This window comes from Pelecanus crispus, chromosome 7 (genome assembly GCF_030463565.1).
Source record: "Pelecanus crispus isolate bPelCri1 chromosome 7, bPelCri1.pri, whole genome shotgun sequence".
NCBI lineage: Eukaryota > Metazoa > Chordata > Aves > Pelecaniformes > Pelecanidae > Pelecanus > Pelecanus crispus.
In genome coordinates, this window is record NC_134649.1 from 45,749,862 (window position 1) to 45,772,212 (window position 22,351).

Below are 22,351 nucleotides of genomic sequence, written 5' to 3' on the forward strand. Positions count from 1 at the left end.
GACAAAACAGACATGTGCTGGATACACAGACAACACAGGCACCCTCCTAGGATGAAAGCTGTGAAGTTAAAAGGTGGTAGATCTGTACCAGAAGATAGATAAGAAGGACGTAAGCTGTCAGCAGGTAGACAGTACAGAAAGAGGGCTGAAATGAGAAGTCCAGCTAATATCCAAAGAGCTACACAACTCCATATGGACTTAATGAAGTCAATTCATAAAAGTGAGATTCTTTTTCATTAGGGAGCCATACCACGGAGCAGTAGTAACATATGTTCAGAGATGGCCACATCTGCTTCTGAATGTCTGCCCCCCACCTCCTCCACCCGGGAAGGTTACAAGACAGAAAGTAGTGATAAGTCATGATAATTACTTGAATTTGGCTTTGGCTCTTCTCTCCAGGGAATGAGACCTCTAATCTCTCTTCCCGATGGACTCCTCCTCCCAGCTTTCATCTTCTGACCCTTCCTGAAGTATCTACATTGGACAGACTGACTAAGTTGCAACGTGACATAAGATGCTCTTCCACAGTAGCAAAAATGTTCCTGCTGCTTTCCCCCAACACAGCTCAAGAGGTAACCAGGGAAAAATTTTCTTGCTGGTCATGAAATGAAAAGGTGAATCCCAGGAAACCAGATGTCCCAGTTTCCGCTACATCTATTATAAACCAGTATATATTTGGCCTTAAGGTCTTCTTTCATTATACTGTAGTATCAAAAGGTGTCCTAAATGTGGACTCATGAATGCTTTTGGCAGAACTTCTGTGCTATCAAGCATCTGCAGTTAAGTGTGACTATCCAGGCTCTCAGGCAGGCTTAATTTCTTAACCACTAACAAGCTCACGATGACACCAGTTTGCACAATAGAGTAATTCAGAGCCTGAATGATCCACTTCCCGCTATTTCCTTGTTTGAATGATGCGCTCCCTGCTTCAGAAAGGCTCCTGAAATCTCTGTTTGGGAGTCATCAACCTCACTCCCGAAAACAAATTAGTTTTTCACATTCTGTTGCCATTTGTTATTGGTGCTTTCTTCCGTACCTCTCAGGGGATTGCTCATCATTCATTGTGCACAATGTCTCCAAACACAAAAGGGAAATCTGGACGCAAGAAGTACTGTTAAAAGTTGTGGTAGAAACAGTGAGTTCTGGAAAACATAATTGTTTCTCTTTTCACTCGAAATGCCAAGACTTGAAAGCATTTCTGCTTGCCGAGATAGGTGGATGAGCCATTGTTTCATTGCAGCGCACACAGATGCAGTTAAATAGTCCCAGATGGAATCTGAAATATTCCATAGCAGCCTCTTGGGCAGCGAGTGCATTAACTGCCACAGGAGAAGGCTGTAAAGGCTCCCATCTGGTCATCCATCAACACTTTTATACATTATCATCAGCAGCCTGCTTGGAGGGAAGGTGTGCCACATTTCTGAAAATCCAATTAGATGATAGCAGCCAGTTCTCTTTTATCCTCTCTGTTGCTGAGCCATCCAAAGCATTTTTTTAGATTAAAGAAACATCATTTTCCTTTACAGGAGCTGTGCTGCTTTATCTCTATCATGACCTGTTCTTTTATGCACTTTATAATTCTATTATTAATTGGGATTTCAACCATTTTCCTGCTACTGAAGTGGGACTCACTAGTTTGCAATTCCCAGGATCAGCCTTACGCCTCTTTTTCCCAAAGACTGATATAATCACCACCACTCTTCAATTTGTTGATAGTTACTCTTTTGAGAAGAGATAACTTATTGCAGCACCTCAGCCGCAGTGTTTTGATGCCAGTCCTCTCCCTTACCCTGCTGGATCAATTTGCTTTGACTCTAGATGCGCAGATGTTTCTGCTGTGACTCTCAACACCACAAGCTGGGATGAGCTCTTTTATATCCTGATTTTCTTTGAGAGGTTCAGAGTTTTGGGCACCAGCATTGCTGAAGAAATATTTGCAAAGCATGGAAAACTCCCAAGATCTCCAGAAGTAATTCTAGCAATGTTACCTTAAAAGAACAGAGTTCCTTCTAGTTTGGGTTTTATAAAAAGGACATTTTAATGGAAAAACTTTAAATTTTCTGGTAAATAATTAGTGTTTTCTCCAACATAATTTTTTTCCAGGCATTACATGCTGAGGATGAGCACTTTGATATAGTCTTTATTGATGCTGATCAAAGAAATGCTGTTAACTACTACAGCTTTGTCATGGATAACCACTTGCTGAGAATGGATGGAGTGATCTGTGTAGAGAATACACTCATGAAAGGACAAGTCTACCTGGAGAACATATCTGATAAAAATGTACTAGCTGTCAGAAAATTAAATACAGTGATTAATTCAGATCCTCGTGTTGAGCAGGTTAGTGCAATGCAATTGGTTAAGGTGCCTGTGGTACTGTATTTATGGATTTTGCAAAGTACTCTTTCAAATGTTTCTTTTGTTGGTACCATTATCCAGGAGACCTAAAATGAACTCAAATTTTATTATAATTCACCTCACTTGAGCTCTATGTATGAGCTTCTATATTCAGAAATGGTCCGTACTCTCTGTCTACATCATATACAGTGTTAAAGGCAAGATAAAAGTGGAGCACTTAAGAACGAATAATCAGCTCTACAGTGCAACCAAGGAACCACCGCTCCGCTTTTAAAGGCTCTGGAGGCTGTAGGGCATCACCAGCACACAGGAGTCAACGAAGTCCTACTCCAGCAGGAGAAAAAAAAAAAGAATAGGGTGCATAAATAATATGCTATGGTTTTAGAGGTAAAATTAAACAAATATCCTCTGGGGCTTTAAAAGCAGGCATGAGTGATGCTACCCCAGGGCAGTAGCCACCAGTCTGTAAAGCTTACTTGCATGCCACGGATGTACCGGGGTGGCAGAGGGGCTGCTGTGGCTGAGGGGACCCATGGCGGATGGCTGGATCCCTGCCTCACCTCCCCTGCCCTTCTGTGCTGTGAGGCTGGTCCCATTGTGGGACAGGTGAGGTCTGCTACCTCCATCCCAGGTGCCCCCTCCACGCTCCCCCTGCTGTAGCTCCTGCCCAGGAGGTTTTTGTATGTGCCTCGTAGACTCAAGGTCGTTGTGTATCTGCAGGTCCGACAGCCTCTGGAGGTGCCTCCTGTCATTCTGTGTTTATTCTATCATCAACATACCAGTAGCAAAAGCTTTTCTTTGTAGAAGAGGAAAAATTAATGACAATTTTCCATGCCCTGAATCGTACTGTTAGCCATTCAGTGGATGTAAACAGCATGTTGTTTCCATATCTAATGTTCTAACAGACTGATATTGGTGTTGTATCTCCAACACTGAGTGCAGCTTTCACTGAAGTGTGGTAATGGTATCAGAGAAGGTAGGTGGCAAACCCCGCTGACATTCATCTATGGGTGCAGGACAGATCTTCTAGCAAATGCTGAAGAACACCAAAGTGTTGCTATTATGGTTTGCTGAGCTCCAAGAATAAGACTGCAATACCCTCATGACAGCATTAGCCAGGCAGTGGAAACCCAAAAACCTCAGCAACTGGCACTGATTTAGAAAACAGAGAGACAAAATTGCAATTTTTTCCTGGCATTTTTGGAAGCCGTGAGTTTGGAAGAGGAGTGTGAGCAAATACAAATGCCTGACATGTTTGTGCTGGAAGGAATTTCAACTAAAGAGTAGGAGCAGGAGAAAAGCTACTGTGGCCTAGGGAAGGAAGGACTATCCTTCATATCAGTGGAATTTGGGTGATAGAAAGCCAGGTACAAAGCAGTTGAGAACTGTATGTGTATGTGCTATATTTGCAGATAATTTTACCTGTACAGAGTGGACTGAGCATCATTCGAAGGAACCCTGCACCTCCAGATGCAGTGATTGAATCCAAGGTGTGTATTTCCTCTCTGTGAGCACTTCTGGGAAAATTTTGACTCTGCTGAGGACAGTGACAAAATAATTACCGAGTTTGGTGGCAAGAGCCCAAATTCACGTTCACGTTCTGTCATGCCATGGTGCCGTGCAGCATGGACTTAGCAGCTTAGGGCTTGGCATATATTAGCCTCACTAGTCCAGGGCTACACTAAAGCTATTAAATGCAGATTCCTTGCAAAGTCTTTTGGATCAGCCACGCTGGTGCTGTGATAAATCCCCGGAGCAGCTGGCATCCTGCTCACTGGGTTTCTGTGCCCAGTGCTCTCTGGTCCTTCCCGTGCAGGGGAGTGTGGGCACATGGAGCTGGGGTCCAGCTGTGATGAACTGATACAATATTTCTGAAGTAGCTCTTTTTTTGCCCAAAGGCAGCACGTGATGCCCTCCTATGGTGTCTGAGCTTAATATTTTCATGGCCTTAGATTTTGCTTGTCCTGTGAAAAAGACGGTGCTTTTATCTTTCTCCATTTTACAGTTGTAGTGGGCATCATCCAGTTGTAATGAAATTCCCATCTGGAATCATAACGGCCTAACTCAGTAAATCCAGACCTAAACATCTTGATTGTTTTGCAGTTTCTGAGCGCTCCCAAAGCTACACCCACTGGCAATTCCTGGCATTTCAAACCCAATATTTTAAACATCTTGTATTTTCCATTTTGATTCCAGTCAGGGGGAAATGATGTATGGCAGCCGATCAGTTGACAGCTTGGTTTAAGTTGTTGGCTGGTATCTTTATTTGCGCACCAGCCTCGTGAAGATATTTTGATTGCACTCTACTTGAGCCAAATCCTGCCTTTGGAAACTTGTTCTTAGCCTCCGTGCCTTCCTGGAGCCAGCTGAGCCTGAGGGCAGGACTGGACCCTGGGGGTGAAGTAACTGGAAGACTTAATCAATCGTCTTCTAAGACATTGTACCTGACCCATCTCTCATAGGAAGTCGGGTCAGGAAATACCATACCCTACTTTTCATGTAAGGGGTGTGGTCGGTGCATCTTGCCAAACCACAACCCTGCTGTTCCATTGTCTTGCACCTTAGTGCTCCTATTGAGGCTAATACCTGTGGGGGTAAGGGGTGCTTTTCAGCTTGAATTAGTCATACCTTTTGTATTAAATAATGGGCCAAGAAGACATGGATCCCTGTTTGTGCTCGCACCTCATTCTCACAGGCAGAGCCCTTCATAGCTATCGCTTACTGAGCTTTGCACCGTATTGTGCAATGTATATATGTTTTTGTTTTAGAAAGAAGTGGTGAGGGATGACGTCTTCTGGGGTTACAGCAGGCGCCGCATCCTTGACCGGCTGCGTTTGGATGGCAAGGTGGCCTATGTCACAGGCGGAGGGCAGGGAATTGGAAGAGCCTTCGCTCACGCTTTGGGGGAAGCCGGTGCTAAAGTAGCCGTTGTGGATCTGGTCCTTGCAAAGGCAGAAGCGGTGGTGTGTGAGCTCAGCCTCAAAGGTAAGCGTGGGACTGACTTGCAGGTCCTGCTCTACATGACCCGGTGATGAGTGCTGTAATGGGCTGCTTTCCTTGTTCAAACCTGACCCTTTCTCTGTGGTGCAATTCTCTTTCATCCAGCCCTGATGTTCCTCAGAGTAGATCGCGCAGCAGCCAAAGCACCTCAGGCTTCACTAAGGGTGGATGACAGACATGACCTACAAACTCGTTAGCATGTACCCCTGGCACCTCTTCCATACCTAATGTCTGGACCATGAGCCAAAACACCAAAACAGGGTAGAGGTATTGTCAGCCTAAATCTCTCATTGTGCCCTCAAACTGAAGCAAAGACATTTTTGAAACCATCAGCTATAGTTCTTTCAAACATGCAAGATCAGATATAGGAACAAAATACTAATAGACATAATAACTAAAAATCCCAAATAAGAGGTAAAATCCTCTACAAGCCGCTTCCATTTTAGCAGTAAAAACAGAAAATGTAACATAAAATTGAATTTCCCCCTGGAGTCATGCTAAACTGCAATTGTAAAGGGGAAAAAGAAAACTGGAAATATAATTTTAATGAGAAAAGAAAGGAAGTGTTACTCATTTTATAATTCCTTTTGTGAGATTACAACCAAGCCTTCTTCGAAGTTCAGTACTTCATTGCCTCTGAAGGTGGAGCTTTACTCAGGAAATGTTCACATTCCTGTTTGGATAAAGTCAGCAGTATTTGTTTCTACTCTGACTTCAGAAAGGGACTGGGCCATTGGAAACCATATTCTCCAGCAAAACCAACCCCTGCAGATGTATTTCTCTCACCCAGTCTCAATCAACTTCCTGAGGAAGGGGCGAGAAATGGTTCAGTTCTGGTTTTGATACCATTTTGAGCTTCCACAGAGAACATCTTAAAAAGTCCCAGTTTGTATGATCCCAGCTCTGGTAAGCAGGAGACGGTTTACACTGAGTATCAGTGTACTGGTTAAAGCTTTGATTGCTGGTCTGATCCCAATGACCTAGAATATAAAGTGTCCAGCTCCTATTACAAATTCTTGAGTCATCCAGTCCCTCCTTCCCTGAAGCTTTTCATTTTCTTATGCACTGAAGCCATATGGTCTTGGCACAAAGTAGCTGTGCCCTACAAGTTAACTTGCCTTTTGGACATTTTTTCACAGTGAGATCCTGCATATCAAGTAGAGCTATTGAGATAGAAATGGGCTACTTGATAGAGCCATGAGACTTTGGATGCCAACAGCCTATTTGAAAACTAACTTAACTTTTCTCCAGGGCATTTTCAGTAGGAGTTTGATCATCCATCCTTCAATGGCTGCCCTACATCTCTGCTCCTTCACCGGTGGGCTGCAAGCCCAGAGGAGGTGGGGCGAGTGTTAAAAAATGCAGTCGGAGAGGTCATGAGGCATAGCAAATATTATTGCACTTCTAAAGTAAAGAAAATCTCACTTCTCAGTCTTTACACACCTTCATCCTTTGAGGTCACATATTCTCTATCAACTTGATCAGTGCAGCTGGTCAGGACACATCTATTCCATCTCACGACGGTTTTTGAGGTTTCAAATTTATTGTCATTCCTTGTTGGAACAAAACCCAAACTTTGTAATGCTTCTGTGAAAGGGAATTATATCCAAATGCCCATTTTTAGAAAGGATCTGAAAAGGTCAGGCTTTCAATCTCTTTCTCTCCAGAGGTAACTAGAGAGTCTAGCCTGGACCTCAGAAGCTTTCCCTTGAAAACTTTTGTTGAAATCAATATGTTTCCATGAAACATTTTGGCTTCAAAGAAGTAACATACTCTGTTGGAAATAAATTTTGACAAAAAGGTTCAGCTAGCTTTACTCTCAAAATATTCACGAGTAAATTGAAGCAATCACAGTATTAATATATATTTTTCCTGCACAAAGGAGCTGTGATCCCCCCCCCACCCCTTTTTGGTTGTGGATCTCAACTCAAAGTTGGAAACGCAGTGCCACAAGTCATTCCCATACAGATACTTCTTCAAAACATTTTGCTTAGCTTTCTTAAACCCACTTTACCTCTTATACCAAGGAATCCTTTACTGTCTTTTGGGATGGTGCCATCATTTCATGATGAGTTTTAAACATCAGAACCTCTGTGATCTCAGTTTTAGCTTTGTTAGGCAGCTCGGGTATATCTCCCTTGGCTACAGGGGTCTTTGTTTTTAGATCCTGCGTGAATACCTTATTCAACAGTTGCTAATGGATCCTGACAGAAGAACCAAAAATGATGAAACGCAACCAAAAAATCCTAAGGGTTACCTTCCACTACATACCCCTCTGTCTTCAGGGGGAATCACTGACTGTACCTTAAGGGAAGAATTAGTCTGATGGGATTTTTAAAATGTGCATTTTCACTGCAAACTATGCAAATGCCTTCTCCACGATGTCACTTCTGATCTTCTTGTCTTTATGCAATGTATTACTTCCATTTATACAGAGACACCAGAGATGAAGCCCTGTGGCGGGGGGGGCATGTAAATGCCCCCTGCAGAAGGGCACCTTGGGCAAATTTGGCACATCAATGCCTCTCCAGCAGAGAGCCACTGGGCTCCTCTCCTGCCCCTCTCGTCACAAAACTGCCTCCACGAGCATCACAAAACTAAACTGAGGACTGTAGAGATGCATATAGCAGCGCAGTCATGTCTTGGGTTTCTTATCTTTGGTTAGGACTACAGATTTTAAGCTATTTTTCCATAGTTGATTTTAATTTTTTATTTATTTTTAACAGATGGTTTGGGGGGGACAGTGGAGAGACAGAAAGTGTTTTTTTTCCCCCTCTCTCAGAATGCAGGGATATCATCTGAATTGATTAAGGTCAAGTGTGGGACTCTGGTTTGAAGTGAGCGTGCCTTCACTGCTTCTTCACTAGACACTGACGCATGGCACCTTTTGTCTTGTTTTTATGAACTATTGTATAAGATGAAGCTGTAAATGGGGTGAGAGTTGGAGGGCAGGTGAAGAGCCTCATTCTGTTACCATTAGTAACACGCTTGCACCCATTTTGTCTGTAAATTGAATAAGAAGGATTGCAGCAGCTCCCTGTACGTTACATGTCTTGGTAACAATTAGGAGGAGCAACAGGGGCTGTCTGGCTATTCTTATTCTTTCAGCACCTTTAGCATAAAACCTGTGATAAAATAAAAGGTCTTGTTTTGTGGCAAAACATGCATTCATTTTTGTAGGTGGTTGTATTATGGATCTGCCCTTTCCTCTGTTGTGGAAAGCAAGGGGACCGTGGCATAGCTGAAGGCCAGAGGGGACATTAGGTCCCATGGGCCAACATGGGGAGCACCCCAGACCAGCATCACCTTGGGGTGCACGCTCTGGCAGGGTCTTGGAGGCATTGGAGATCAAGAGGAGTTTTTCCATTCAAAAGCTGCTTTCCTGTCATTTTGTTCAAACATCACTGGGCAGTTATTGTTTTGCCTTGTTTTCATGGAAGTCTCCATCTCAAAGCTTCATTTTGGGAGAGTCTTCTCCTGTTCTCCTAGGATTGGTTTTAGGCTTCTTTTAAATTTTTATTGGAATGATCTAAAAGAGGGACCAATGTGCAATAAATTTTCCATTTAAATAGAAGGAAAAAGAATCTTGCTTTATCAGCTGTAACTTCCTACCTGCGCACTGTTTGCTTGCAGACTGCTGATCTATGGTCCAACCCCAGTGGCTGCCCCCCTCCTTGTGAGTTAAAATCCCTTTCCCCACAGCCCTTACTGGGTAGCCTTGTTTGACTTTCAGGATGGGTGTAATCCCATTGGCATCAGGTGCCTCAGTAGGCTGCTTATTTTGTTTAATAACAAGGGTACTTAAAACTGATTTTGGTAGTAAATGAGGCTATTTATGGATCAGCACTGGTGTAAAAGTCAATGTCTGGATGTTTCTAGGAAAAAAAGTACAGCTTTTGCATGTTTCGAATCCAGTAAATCTCTTAACTTCTGAATGTTTGTGTTATTCTGGTAGTGTGATTTGCAATAAATAAGGCCAGGCACCATGACTACCATACTTGGGAACCTGCAGGTATTCCCAGTTACCTTCCACCTAAAACTGGTTTGGTTTTGTCTGAGGCTCCCAGCTGTCTGGACGCTGTAGTTCATCCAGAAAGCACTTTTTGGACAAATTGGTTTGCTTTCTGCAGCATCTTGGGGGGAGCGGGCAGAAAAACCATCTGCGTTTGAGCAAATGGAAGAGTCCTTTGCTTTATCTCGTCCCTGAGCTGTTGCCATCCACCCACGGGTGATGCTCGCTGTGGAACCGCTCACGGGTGGGGAAGCTGCAGTTGAGGGTTTGGACAGAAGATGGTGCAGTGTTCAAAGCTTCGTCCCGCTGGAGTGGCAAACTCCTCTCTCGTACCTCGGGTTTATGTTTGCCTCCAACAAGCAAACCTCGCCCCAGTTAGCAACTTTGATAGCGGTATTACGATAACAAACACGTTTTGCTACAAGTTGTGGAGCAGTCAATCAAGATGGCGTATATATAACACATATATATGAGAGAATTAATAAATAATCATAAAATAGATTTCTTTTTCTTTCTCTTTGAATTCTTGCACTGACTTCATCACTCTTATTTTAACGCAGGGATTAAAAGCGTTGCCCTCGCAGCAGATATGAGCAAACCCGAGGATGTGCAAAGGTTTGTGGATACAATTGTAGCTCACTGGGGCACGATTCACATTGCATGCAACAATGCAGGAATCAATATGAACTCTGCAAGTGAAGATACTTCCCTAGAAGAATGGGACAAAACTTTTAATGTTAATTTACGAGGATTATTTTTGTGCTGCCAAGTAAGTGTGAAACGCTGTACTGGTTTGTTTTGCAAATGGGTAATAATTTTTTGAGCATTTACTTTACCAAGATTTAATAACACTTTATTACTAATTATCACAATAAACTTGGTCCTGTTTTGGTGGAGTTAAGGAGAGATTTGCTTTATATCAGTTACAGATTTTGGTCAATACTTTCAAAAGCAGCCAATACTTACCCGCTGCCCAAGCCCAGGCATTTAAGAATGGCCCAGTTTTTTGGAGGGTGGTTATTTGATGCTTCCTGAAAACCAGAAAGCTTTGGGGGGGCCTTTCCCCAACACGAGTGATTATTTTGAAAAATATTGCCAAGAGTGAAGAGGGTCTGAAATGGCAATGGGATTTTTCCTGCATCAGCCATTTTTATACCAAGTTTTTATATCAAGTGCTTAAAAAAAAAGTGTTAGCACATAAACTCTTCTGAAAAGTGAAGACTAATTTATTATCATGTCATTATTAGCACAATCACAAAAAGGGTCACTGGTCTTTCCTTTAATTTCTGTCACAGGCTGCAGGCCGCATTATGCTGAATCAAGGATATGGGAAGATAATTAACACAGCATCTATGGCAAGTTTAATAGGTGAGTGATGAGAGCTAACAGTTGTGCTTCAGAATCCATATTTTAATTACTACTGATGCTATTTGAATCAATTAAACCTGTATTGGGAAGGAGTAAATCACTGACATTTTGTATTAGAGGAAATGTACTACAAAATTTTTATTGATATCATTTTTCAACATTTATCTGTCCTCTATGTTTTAGAGCACTTATTACTTTTTATAGAAGAGGCGGAGTCACCTTCTCTGACTCTGATGCACTGATGGCATGGGAGAGGTGCTGGTGCACTCCCCGGTAATTTCAGGAAAATACGTCTGAATGCGGGAAGCTGTGCCCCTGTGATGTTTACAAGCCACCCGAAAGCTTTTGCGCCGGTCTTCGCCCCGGTACCCGTGGGTTTTATTTCATTATTGTTGCCAACAGGTGTCTCCACCAACGCTGCTGAATCAGCAGTGTTGTCAAAAGCGCCAATAAACCATTGTAACATATGGAATGAAATCCCTACTGCTGAGCTAATCTGGAAGGCAGTTACATGCTGGTGAACTGAGGCCCATGTAACAAAACTTGATCAATTACACAAATTAAGCATAGCCCTTTAGGAATTTATTTTATTGGTCTGGACATCTGTTGCAGTATTGTCCAAATCCAAAAATCAAATGGTGCCTTGGGTTGCCAAGTTAGGCAAGAAAATCTAGTAGCTATAAAAGTACAACTGAAAACCCCTGTATTAATATCATGTCCATCTGCTGAATGTTACATAAATATGCAGTCTTTTTATTTTCCTTGGGAATAACATTTATTTTTACTGTGCCCAGTTTGACATTCTGTGACATTCTGCTCAGTTTATTGCACAGTAACTTTAAATGTTTCTTCAAAAATGCATTTATAATGCCATTGTTAATCTTTTTTTCAAGTGTCTTTACCAGCTGTTTTACTTATGCTTAAACACAGGCACCATCCCTCGCCCCAGCTTTGTAGAGTTACAAAATCTCCCAAAGAACAATAGTTTTGAAAAGAATGTAAAGCTTTAAATTTCAAATGCCCCAGACTTTTGTGCTCTGCTCTGCACGGTGGGGCTCAGGTCTGGGCTTGGGCTGTCACTGTCCACATCATCCTTGCAAAGCAAAATTTACTGGCAAGTATTCCGCCCTAGAGAAAGTTATGAAGCTCTGGAAATTGGCACCAGCTGGGGGTCTGCTGCTTTGGCACACTGCTCCCAGCCTTGCTCCTGCAGCCCAGAAGTGTTCTCCACTGCTTAAGGAGAAGCATTTCCCTGTTTCTCCATCAGGCCCTGGCACAGTTCTGCTGAGCCGGGACGTAATGCCATTCCACCACGGCACCCATCCCAGCCCCAACTCGGGGCTGCACCTCCTTGGCTGGCGTGCCAAGTCCACTGAGACCCACGTGGGGATCACGTTTGAGGGCAGTATCCGTCCTGGAGCAGGAACAAACACTGGAAAGCAACCCTGAGAGCAGCCTGGAAGGCTCATTGCAAGATGCATTTAAATGTCATTGAAAGTTAATGCATGCTAGGCCAGAAGTTAATAGACGAAGAGATGTGTTTACCTTCTGAACCTGTTTGAATCTTGGCATTGAAAAAATCTAGTAGTTATAAAACTACGACTGAAAACCACGATGTTCATATCATGTCCATCTGCTGAATGTTAAATAAATATGTTGGTTGGTTGGTTATTTAAGTATGTTGGCCAACTGGCATAGTATGAAATGTTTCTAGAAATAGTTAGGGGATATTTTTTTTTGTTGTAGGTTGAGTCCTTCCTCAGAGATACAGGAAAACGAGGAGACACTTAGCAGGATAGGGAGGTTTTTGTTTGTGATTTTTCCAGATACACTGCTCAGAATCAGTTTTAATTAATTGAAGATAAGCTGCATACATTTTGCATATGTGCATTTTGATTCTGGTATTTCACTGGAATTATTCCAGACGTATGCTTCAGCAGCGGAGACGAGGCTGCTGCGGCTCTGCGATTTGCACAGGTGTAACTCAGATCTGTAATTTTTACAGTGAATATCTTTAGTGGTAAGTGGTCTGGTCTTCTCTATCTGTGTGCACCTCTCATTGACATTACACGGCTGCTTCAAGGTCAGGCTAGAAGCCTTATGCACCGAACAAGGTTGCAAAAACATAGTGTCAGGTGTTTAAAATGTAAGGCAGCTGATGTTGGCAGCATTTTCATCTGCTTCCCTCCCATCTTTTCCATCTGAAACGGGAGTGAGTGTCCTCGCTTCCCAGAAGCCTTACAAACTCAGATTTTTTTGGTGACACTGCTGGAGGCATAGCTTTATTCACAAGCTCTAGCCCCATTTTGTGTGAGTTTGGAGGGTTGTAGATTTGCTCTCCTGTCTATAGGAGACCACCTTAGGTAAGGACAGAGGAGGTGGTGCGGGGTGCTCAGCTGCAGAAAGCCCACCCAGTGCCAGAGCTTCACAACACTTGGCTTCTTCTTGAGCTCTTCCCGTTTAGAGGGGTCAAGTGTCTCAGGAGGGGGAAATTTCATCTTCTGAATTACTTTCCTTAGATATTCTTATGAAGACAAAAGCATTTGCATGGAAGGACTCTTGAAAACCCTGTCTGAGCACCCACCCCAAATCAGAAAGCTGATTCTGATAGCTTGCAGCAACTTGCTGTTCTCACCCACATGCGCTAGAGGTGCAGAGCCGGTGCCAAAACTCTTACCCTCTTAGCAAACACCGAATGATTTATCACAAACAGACACGTTTGGAAAGTTTAGCAAAGAACTGCTTTTGGGAGGTTAGAAGGTTAACTACCGAAGTTGTATGTAACTTGGAGCTGATGCGTGGCAATTAATCAAGAAATTACATTCCACACCTTTTCGAGAGCCCACACGGCGCGCTGCGTCTGGGGGGCAACAGGCACATGCAGAGGGCAAAGCCGTTCTGCCGGTCGAAATGTGAATTATTTAATATTGAACAAAAAGTGAGCACAGAATAAATGCTGGCAGAAGGGGGCCATGGGGTGAAATGCTCTTTGTAGCAAGCAAAAGGCCTCCAAATTCTGAGCGAACCTTCAGCACATGCAGAAAAAAAGAAACACTAATTGTTGCTCCCATCACGTGTGTGCTTTAAAGCTTTAAATCTGTTCACAAACATCTATGTTCAAGGCAAAGGTCCTTATTCACATGCTCAGTAATTTACAGCAGGGCTTTTGGCTCTGTCAGGGTTTGGACAACTCAACTTGTTATCATCTTCTTTTCACCCTTTAGGTTGACATACTCAAAACCAATAGTTTTTGTCAATAAAAGCAATAGTGGATGTGTTGGGGTAGCATGGATGGTAGTGAGCTAGAACTGATGGACCAGCTTAACTTAATAAATTAAGACCAATTTAATGCCATCTACCAATGCTGCTTATGTGCTTTTACCAAAATGCTGTGGGGTTTGCCTGCTGTACCTTACACAAACGCAGTGATTCACCTGCTTCCAGGGTTCAGCGTTACCTAACCCCGCAGGCTACAATTATTTGCCTTTGTGATTACTGATATTTAGCACTGATTTTCCCCACTCTCCCTCCATGAAAGAGGCAGCATCTCAGTGACGCTCAGTACCAATACAGTGCTAATTATGGATCAGTGCTTTGCACTGGATTTGTTTAATGAAGTCGTGGTGGCAGCCAGAAAAGTCCAAGGAGAGACGCTTTGTGGGTGTAAATCCCAACAGCTGGACCGACTTGGTTTGACTCCCGTGGGTTAAAAGCACTTTACACCCACTGGGGACTTGTCCTTAAGTAGCTCTTCTGGGAATATTGCAAGTGTGAGAGCTGGTGGAGGGGCAGAGCCACCCGAGCACACAGCACTAGCAAGCTTGAACATTGTAATTAGCAAGCCGATCATTTTCCCTCTCTGACTGACATGTGACATCTCTGAAGCATTTTCAAAAGCTTCAGATTTTGAAAGTGGTGGGTGTTCTGAATTTTTGGGACGCACCTGTGCTCACATCCACACAAACACTGATTAGATAATATGTGTTTGCTTCAGACTGTGGATAATTTAGAAATTAAGGAGAATAGTTTGTACCAAGAAGCTATATAGAATGTAACATGTTATATAAAATCTATTATGCACTTATATTATATTTTACAATATTACATTATCTAATATCACATTATATCATATTATATTATATCATACCACGTGATATCATATCATATTGTTAGATCATGTGATATCATATCATGTTATATCATATCATTATGCTATACTATATTTTATTAGTATTACAGTGTATAAGTAGTTTGTATATAAACATACATATGTGTATAATATATGAATGTTCATGTGTGTAGATGATTATTTATCTTTCTTGGGAGTAGTCTAATACTGCATATGTATGTTTAATACATTGGTTTTGGCTTTGCCCAAATATGGAACTTTTGAAATTTCTTTATTTCTTTTTTTTTTTTTCTCCATTTTTTTCCAGTAGCCCAGCTGCTGAGCAAAAATGTTAGATGGCAAAATACAAATTTAGAGTTTTGTGTTGTGGGTGGCTAAATTCTTGTTGCGCCCTGTCTACTATCAGGGAAAGTGGCAAATAGTTTATCTCAATGCAGGGAATTGTCCATGTATAACCTAAGCTATCTTAATTTGTGGAGAATAAATAATTTTCTATTTCTGAATCCCTTCTAGTCCCGCACCCGCAGAAGCAGTTGGCGTACAACGTCTCGAAAGCCGGGGTCGTAAAATTAACACAGACACTGGGAACCGAGTGGATTGACAGAGGAGTAAAAGTCAACTGCATTTCCCCGTAAGTAAAATGTAGTCTCGTTTTGAAAGTACAAAGAGAATGAAATGTTCTAAAAAGCTCAAATGAACAGTATCTCGGCAAATAAAGTTTCTAATTAGCAGGTGGATTGCATCCCTTTTTATGTTGTCTTTTCCTTAACAAAGGTTTAAATACTTAGAACCAAGTCTGCTCTGTTGCTGTGTATACTCAGGGATTTAAGAAGAGGGTTTAGCATTTGATAATAGGTTTTCCAATAACGTGAAGGGTAGTTTTTAGCATTTCTCTTCCAGATGAAATATTTCCTTAGTCTGTCCAAGCCTTCTGTGGTTAAAGAAAAGGCTTTTGACACTTAATAGACAATACTTCTTTCCCCTTTTTACTTGAGACAAATATACAGGCACTTTAAAAGCCACATTGTACTGCTGTAATTGAGATACTGTTCAGCTCTGACAATCACAGGAGGCCAGGTATAATTTTGTAAATATATATATATATATATATATGTATTACAAATTACATTTTCCTTATTTTTAGAGGCTTAAAGCTGTACGTTTTATTTTATGGTGTTTATTCGCAAAGAAAAGTTTTCTTGCCACATACACTTTTTCTCTCCCTGTTTCTCACACACAAGCCCAACACAGTCATTTTATTAAACAATTAACAGTGCGCGATAGTGCTAAGCAGAAACCCAAGCGGATAGCATTAATTGGAAGCGGTCAAATTCTGTAGACCATTGAAGTCAATCAGAGTAAGAAAGAAGGGCAGGATTTTAACCCAGGAGTCAAATTGTAATAATGAAGATATAATGTACATCAAATTAGAAAAAACAAATTACATATTTTAATCCACAAAGTGGAGTAAAAGAAAATATCACAGAGCTCAATGGCAAGTGCCTCTGTTTTTACTGTCGGCCTGCTCTCCACTTCCTTGTGCTAGCTGTCTTCCTTATGATTATTTATTACTAATTATACCAGTGACTCTAGCCGTCTCTCTACATGATCCACAGATTCTTTAAACAGCATCTTACTTTGTAATGGGATTTTCCCCATGCCAATGCTAGCGGCACTGCAATAGTGTTCCCACAACTAGTGCTAGTGAATTTACACTGGCTTTTGGGAGCCAGGGGAGATGAAGGGAATTAGGGAAGCTCAGTAGGACCTGGCAGGAACTGTGTCTGAAAACACTTGGGTAATCTTTACCAACAGGGTTGGGATAGTAGTGCCAATATGGCACAGCAATCACGGATGAGGAGGCTCTTAGATAAGGAATTACCCATTTCTAGAGGGTTTACATAAATTACAAAAATATCCACTGAATGATCAAAACTCATTGTTTTGTGTAAGTTGGAAGCATGCACTCACATTTGAAGAAGTTGTGTTTCTGGAGGCAGTTGTCAGAGCATGGAGAAAGAATAGTCACGCTTCTCTTTTTCTGCTTTTCAAGCCAAAACGGGGTTGCATTTTGATTATCCCTACCTGTCTTAAGCTCGAACTCTGAGCTCAAAATCCTACAACAGGAAGAGGGGGGCTCTTCTTTGTGGAGGAATAGCCAGAAAAGGTGCACAGAGGACAAACATTTTGCTGTCTTTAAGGTCCCCCGTTGTGGACAGAGCAGTTCCCCCTAACGCAGCTGGGGACCTGGACTGAACCGCTCTAGGAGCCAGGCAGAGTCTTCCTCATGGCAGTTCAAAGCTTTAGCTGAGCCCCTCGTGCCGAGGCTGCCCAGGGAGCTCTGGGTGATGTTCAGAGGAAGGAGCCTACAGTGGTTCATGTATCTGAGGATCCCTGCTCACCAGAAGCAAAAGCTACATATGCTTGAGAGTGAATAAATATTCAAGTTTTCCCTTCTGCCAGTATGAGACGTGAACCTGCATTTCAGCGCAGATTTGGACCCATCCCCAGAACTGTGGACCCCACCAGTCTCGTTGTCGTGTTTCTTGACGTGACTCACTGAGGCACAGGGGCGTCTTCGACCCACTTGAAATTAGTACCTAAAGCCAGGCAGTAGCCTCAGTGCAACGGTGCCTTGTTGCAACTCTGTCGATGCTGTCAGAGTACTTTGCAGGGCTGAAAAACGTCCCAAATGCACAAGTCTTTCTGAGCATGGATGTCCAACCTAGCATGCGGCCAGGAGGGGATTTTGAGGAGTGTGAGGAGCACAGAGATAGATATAGGGCATGATGATACCCGAGATAATCTCTGGATAAGTAAAATATTTAAGTGTGTCCTTAAGTCCTTTGTCCTTCCTACTCACGGTTGCATTAATGCTTTAAGGCACTCTCAGCGTACCTCTGTCCGAAGCTCCAAACACTCCAGTCTGGCCTTAAGCATTATTTCACCATGCAAACCTTTTGGCCTTTTTTCCCTCTTCCTATCTGGTCACTTTTTATCAACTTCATTTCTTAATGAGTGCATAAAACTTATGCAGAGCAATGCATAAAAGTTATCAATGCATAAAATGTTATGGCAGAGTCCTTAGGATAATTTATTGCATTTATAAAATTGAAGATTCAGGCTTCTCTTGCTGGCCAGGCAAGCCTCATGCCCATGGGGAGAAGGTGGCCGAGACTCCCTGGATGCTTTGGCTGACTTTGTGGGCTGCTCCATGCAGCAGCAAGCGCCTCCGCGTATTGTGGAAATCGTGCTCAGCCCTTATGCCACCATCTAGCGCAATTGCCGCGTAGCCTGCTGCCCAGCTGGTGCCGTGCAAAATGAAGAAGGTGCTGGAGTCTTCCCAAGAGGGATGTGGGTGGGGGTCAGGCTGCAGAGGGGACCGGGGTGTGGACAGGGACCTTTACAGCGCACTGACTGGTGGATCATGCCTGGCTGCCCATGGTGCATTTTAGTCCCTTTCCTGGTCTCCTCACATGTGAAGTGCGTTGGATGCGGTGGAACAGGGGACTTTGTGGGTCTTTGGTTTTTGGCACGTGCAGCATTGGAATGTTTCATTTTTGCAAGCGTTGCACTGAATCAATGTCCATTTGGGGGGCTAATTGCATATCCCTACTTGATTTGCAAGGCATAAATGCCATAATGTGATGACCTTTGGGATGGGCATCTGGAATTTGATCTTCAGCTCAACCCACAGCTGCAGCCAGGCCAGCTTGTCAGGGATCCTGTGAAACTCAGCAGTCCCAGGGGATGAACCATGTTCCTCACTAGCGGGCTGCAGGGATTTGGGTTTGGGCTGCGATGGGTAAAGAGGTTTCATCCCCGGCGTGCCTGCCTTGCTCCCCGGGGCGGTACGGAGGCAGCCATACGGTGCTATACCAGGCTTTTAGGAGTCAGAAAGCAGACAAGGTGGGATCACCACAGATTTTGGGTGTACCCCATCATGGGGAAGGAGAGGGAAGGCTGGCAGGAGAAGGAGCACCCCAGCATCACCTGAAGGCATCCCAATTAAGCAGCATTACTATCCCCATTAAGCAGCAGTTGTTGCTGGTAAGTATCTTTGGACTTAAATCTAATTCCTTGGGAGATGTCCCAATTAAGTGGATCTCTTGATTAAACACTTCCTGATTAAGTGGAGTGTACTTAACTCATTCAAATTAATAACTCATCTGAAAGAAATCAAGTTACACACAGATGGAATCTTTTTTTGCTCTCATTTGGGGATTGAGCGCACGTAACAATTCCAGTTAAGTATCTGGTAAGTGATATTTTTCTAATGTGTCTCTCGAAGTGGAAATGTTTTAGGCAATTGTTTTTTGGTTTTTTTTTTTTTTTTCCTTTTCCTAATGTCTCAAATTGTCCTGTGTATCAATAATGAAATATTGATGCTCATGTCTAATGTTAAGGAACCAGCAGTTTGATATTACATTGACATGCAACAGAAAGTACTGATAGGCTCAGCACTGCATACGAGATGAGGTAGGGAATTAATGCATTGGCAGTTGTCTTTGCTGGAACTGGTTAGAAGCCAACTAAAATCTGCCTAAAAGGGTTCGACAACATTAAATTGCCCAACTTGGCACCAAAGCTTTCCCAGAAGATGTGTAGTATCAATGACATGCCTAATATTTATAGTGCCATCAGTATGTGTGTTTGCAACTTTTAAGTTTTGTGCTATATTTTTTTCTCATTTCTATAACAAAAACTTGTAATGAAGTTTTGTTACACATCTAAATTTTTGCTACTTGAAGCAAACCTAAAGAAAGGTCCAGCGAGAGGCACAGCGCTGTGATTTCCAGGTTGCAGTGAATCAGACCAGAGATCATTTTTCTGAACAGATTGAAAAATGTCCTCTTTTTAGCAAAATCTGTTGTGCTGGAGGACAATGTGTCGTTTTCCCTAATCTGCATTCCCTTGGGGTTAAAACATATATGTAAATTTAAAACAAAAAATTTAAAAAAATCATATGGATCTTGTTTTGGTCTCTGATAGCGTAAAGCCAGAATGATTATGTTGATGGTTTTGTAAGCACGGTGAGAGGCACGTAAAGGAAAGGAGTCCAACATATTTCACGTCTGCTGCTCAAAGCACGTTTCTCTCTGAAGAAAACCAGTTCTCGAGGAGTTTGGGAGAGCGAAGGGGGAGAGCAGAGGGCTGTGCTTGGGGGAAATAAGTAAACTGTCTGCAGCCCTATACTGGAATGTGTCTGATTTTATTACGTTGCCAGAGCTTAAGTGAGCTGCATCGCTCAGTGTTTCTGAACTGCTCTAGTGTTTATTGACAATTACAATAAAAAATAAAGCCGGTATTTAAATCCTGCCCGATTAGTGAAAACAGAAATGTTTGGGGGAAAGTCTGAATTAGTTCCACTTTGTAACAGAGTAAATAGCAGATTTCAGCCTTCATTTAAAACAAAAGGTAAATCTCATACCCAGAATCCAGTGTGTCTCAAAAAATTATTTCCTTGGAAGTATAAATTGGGATGCTGATGAAGTTTCAGAACAAAACGGGTATTTTTATACTTTGTTCATTTCATATTTATCACTAGCTTGTTTGCTAATTTTCATTTGCAAGAGGCAATTCTTCCAGCTAACTGGCTGCCTCAATGGGCCACTGATTTCTTTGAAGTGACAGTCTGTAAATATGCATAAAAAAGAGATGCAATTAGCGTGTGTGTGGTTCAGTGCAGCCTGATTTCATTGGCAAGTTTACCCACAGTGTTGATAAGCTACATTATCTAGAAAATTGGCCGCTGAAAAACAGCACCTCTGATTGCCAGCAAAGGTTCCAGATAACAGGGTGCTGAAGAGAAATATAATTGAGGTTGAATATGTTAACCAAGGTGTCACATGCTCCTTAGAAGCGCTAATTTATCAGCATGTTGGAATTTTTATTAACATTTGGAATGCATTTCTACCACACTAATGAAGTGGAATTGGCAGTTCAGGTTTTAGTTATTGTAATTTCTGAGAAGTTAAATGTAATTTCTCGTTAGACACAGTTATGTAAATATATTTGTTCAGGGGCTGAAAAAATTATACATTTTGCAAAATACAAATATGTTGTTAAGGAGGAGTATGACAAATCAGTCGCAGTTAAAGTCATAAAAGCCAGTCAAATGTTCACCCTGCATTGTGCTTTCTGGAGCATCACTCATTTTTAGGTCACCTGAAGAAAATGAACTTAGCAGAGTTTTAATAAATGGTGTAGTCACTCATTAATGTAAAAGAGGCAAGACAGGTAAACGTGGTGTGATTTGTCGGGGTACTGGTTTAAGGGGAATTGCACTGGGCGTGCTGTGCTTATCTTTGCCTCTCCTTTTTCGCGTGGAAAAGGGTACTGGCTTTTGTTTCCCCCGTTTTTTGACATACGGGAAGTCGGGCTGTTTTCAGTTCCTGGGCTGTATACAAACATGCTGTGTGACATTATGCTGCGAAGAGATGAGAAGAGAAAATCGGTAGAAGGATGACAGTTCCAAAGAGCCGCGACACCTGGTTCAAGGCACTTTCGGTTCCAATGCCATGCTTGTTTTCTATAAAAAAAATTAAACTGGCGATTACGACGAGTAACCTAAGTGTAAGGGGGTACTGCTATCGGCTAAGAAGACAGTATGTGTGTACTCACTTTAAAGAAAACCTCTAAGCCTGCCTGTCGGCACTGAAAGGCAATAGCAAAGAAGCGCTACCGAAGTTTGCATCATGACTTTCAGCAGAGGCAGAGCAGGTCTGACTTGCGCGTCTCCTTTGTGCTATTCCACAGTTTTCCTTCTGAATTAACACCTCAAAAACCTAGAAGTGCTGCCTGTCCTTCTGGGGAAAACCCGATCCTAAACTCTTGGTGCGTGTGCTCGTTGCAGGGGCATCGTCGACACGCCGCTCATCCGCTCCGAGGACCTGCGGCCGCTGGTGCGGCGCTGGCTGGTGGACATCCCCGCTGGGAGGCTGGCTCAGCCCACCGACCTGCAGGCTGCCGTCGTCTATTTGGCCTCCGAAGCCTCAGACTACATGACGGGCCATAATCTGGTCATCGAGGGTGGCCAGAGCTTGTGGTGAGGGGCATCCTCCAGCCTCCCCTCTCTGGGGCATAGCTCACTTCGGAAGGCACGTATTGGAGTTTAGCTTAGTCCCAGTTTTGGCCTGTGCGGCTAAGTGGCCAGCTGATGTGGAATGATTGCTTTTTTTCTTTCGAGTGTTGCTTTGGTTGCTTTGAAGACTCATATAATGCAAAAAGAAAAAAAAAAAAAGTAATCCTTCATTTTCAACATTTTCATGTTTTTCACTATGCATTCAGATTTCTTTTAAATTAGTATTTAACGATATAAAGGCACATTTACTGCAGTGAGATTTGGCTATTATTTAGTTTAACAGGGGGCATTTTTAAAGCAATCAATATTAGCTGGTCTGTGTAGTGTATTGTTCTTAGGCAATTTTTTGTATTCAGGTTGTTCCAGTGACATCTGTGAGTGGTGAAAAACAATTGGACGT

General features: G+C 42.6%; 1 protein-coding gene across 1 annotated transcript in view; it reads left to right on the forward strand.

The window, feature by feature from the left end:
- Positions 1 to 21,919, forward strand: part of LOC104035598 (uncharacterized) — a 35,667-nt gene extending 13,748 nt beyond the window's left edge. Inside the window, exons 5-11 of the mRNA XM_075714604.1 lie at positions 2,104 to 2,340; positions 3,771 to 3,848; positions 5,127 to 5,343; positions 9,931 to 10,139; positions 10,666 to 10,738; positions 15,381 to 15,498; positions 21,724 to 21,919. Of these exons, the coding sequence (XP_075570719.1) occupies positions 2,104 to 2,340; positions 3,771 to 3,848; positions 5,127 to 5,343; positions 9,931 to 10,139; positions 10,666 to 10,738; positions 15,381 to 15,498; positions 21,724 to 21,919 (1,128 nt within the window). The remainder of the gene's footprint in view (positions 1 to 2,103; positions 2,341 to 3,770; positions 3,849 to 5,126; positions 5,344 to 9,930; positions 10,140 to 10,665; positions 10,739 to 15,380; positions 15,499 to 21,723) is intronic.
- The last annotated feature ends 432 nt before the right edge of the window (positions 21,920 to 22,351 follow it).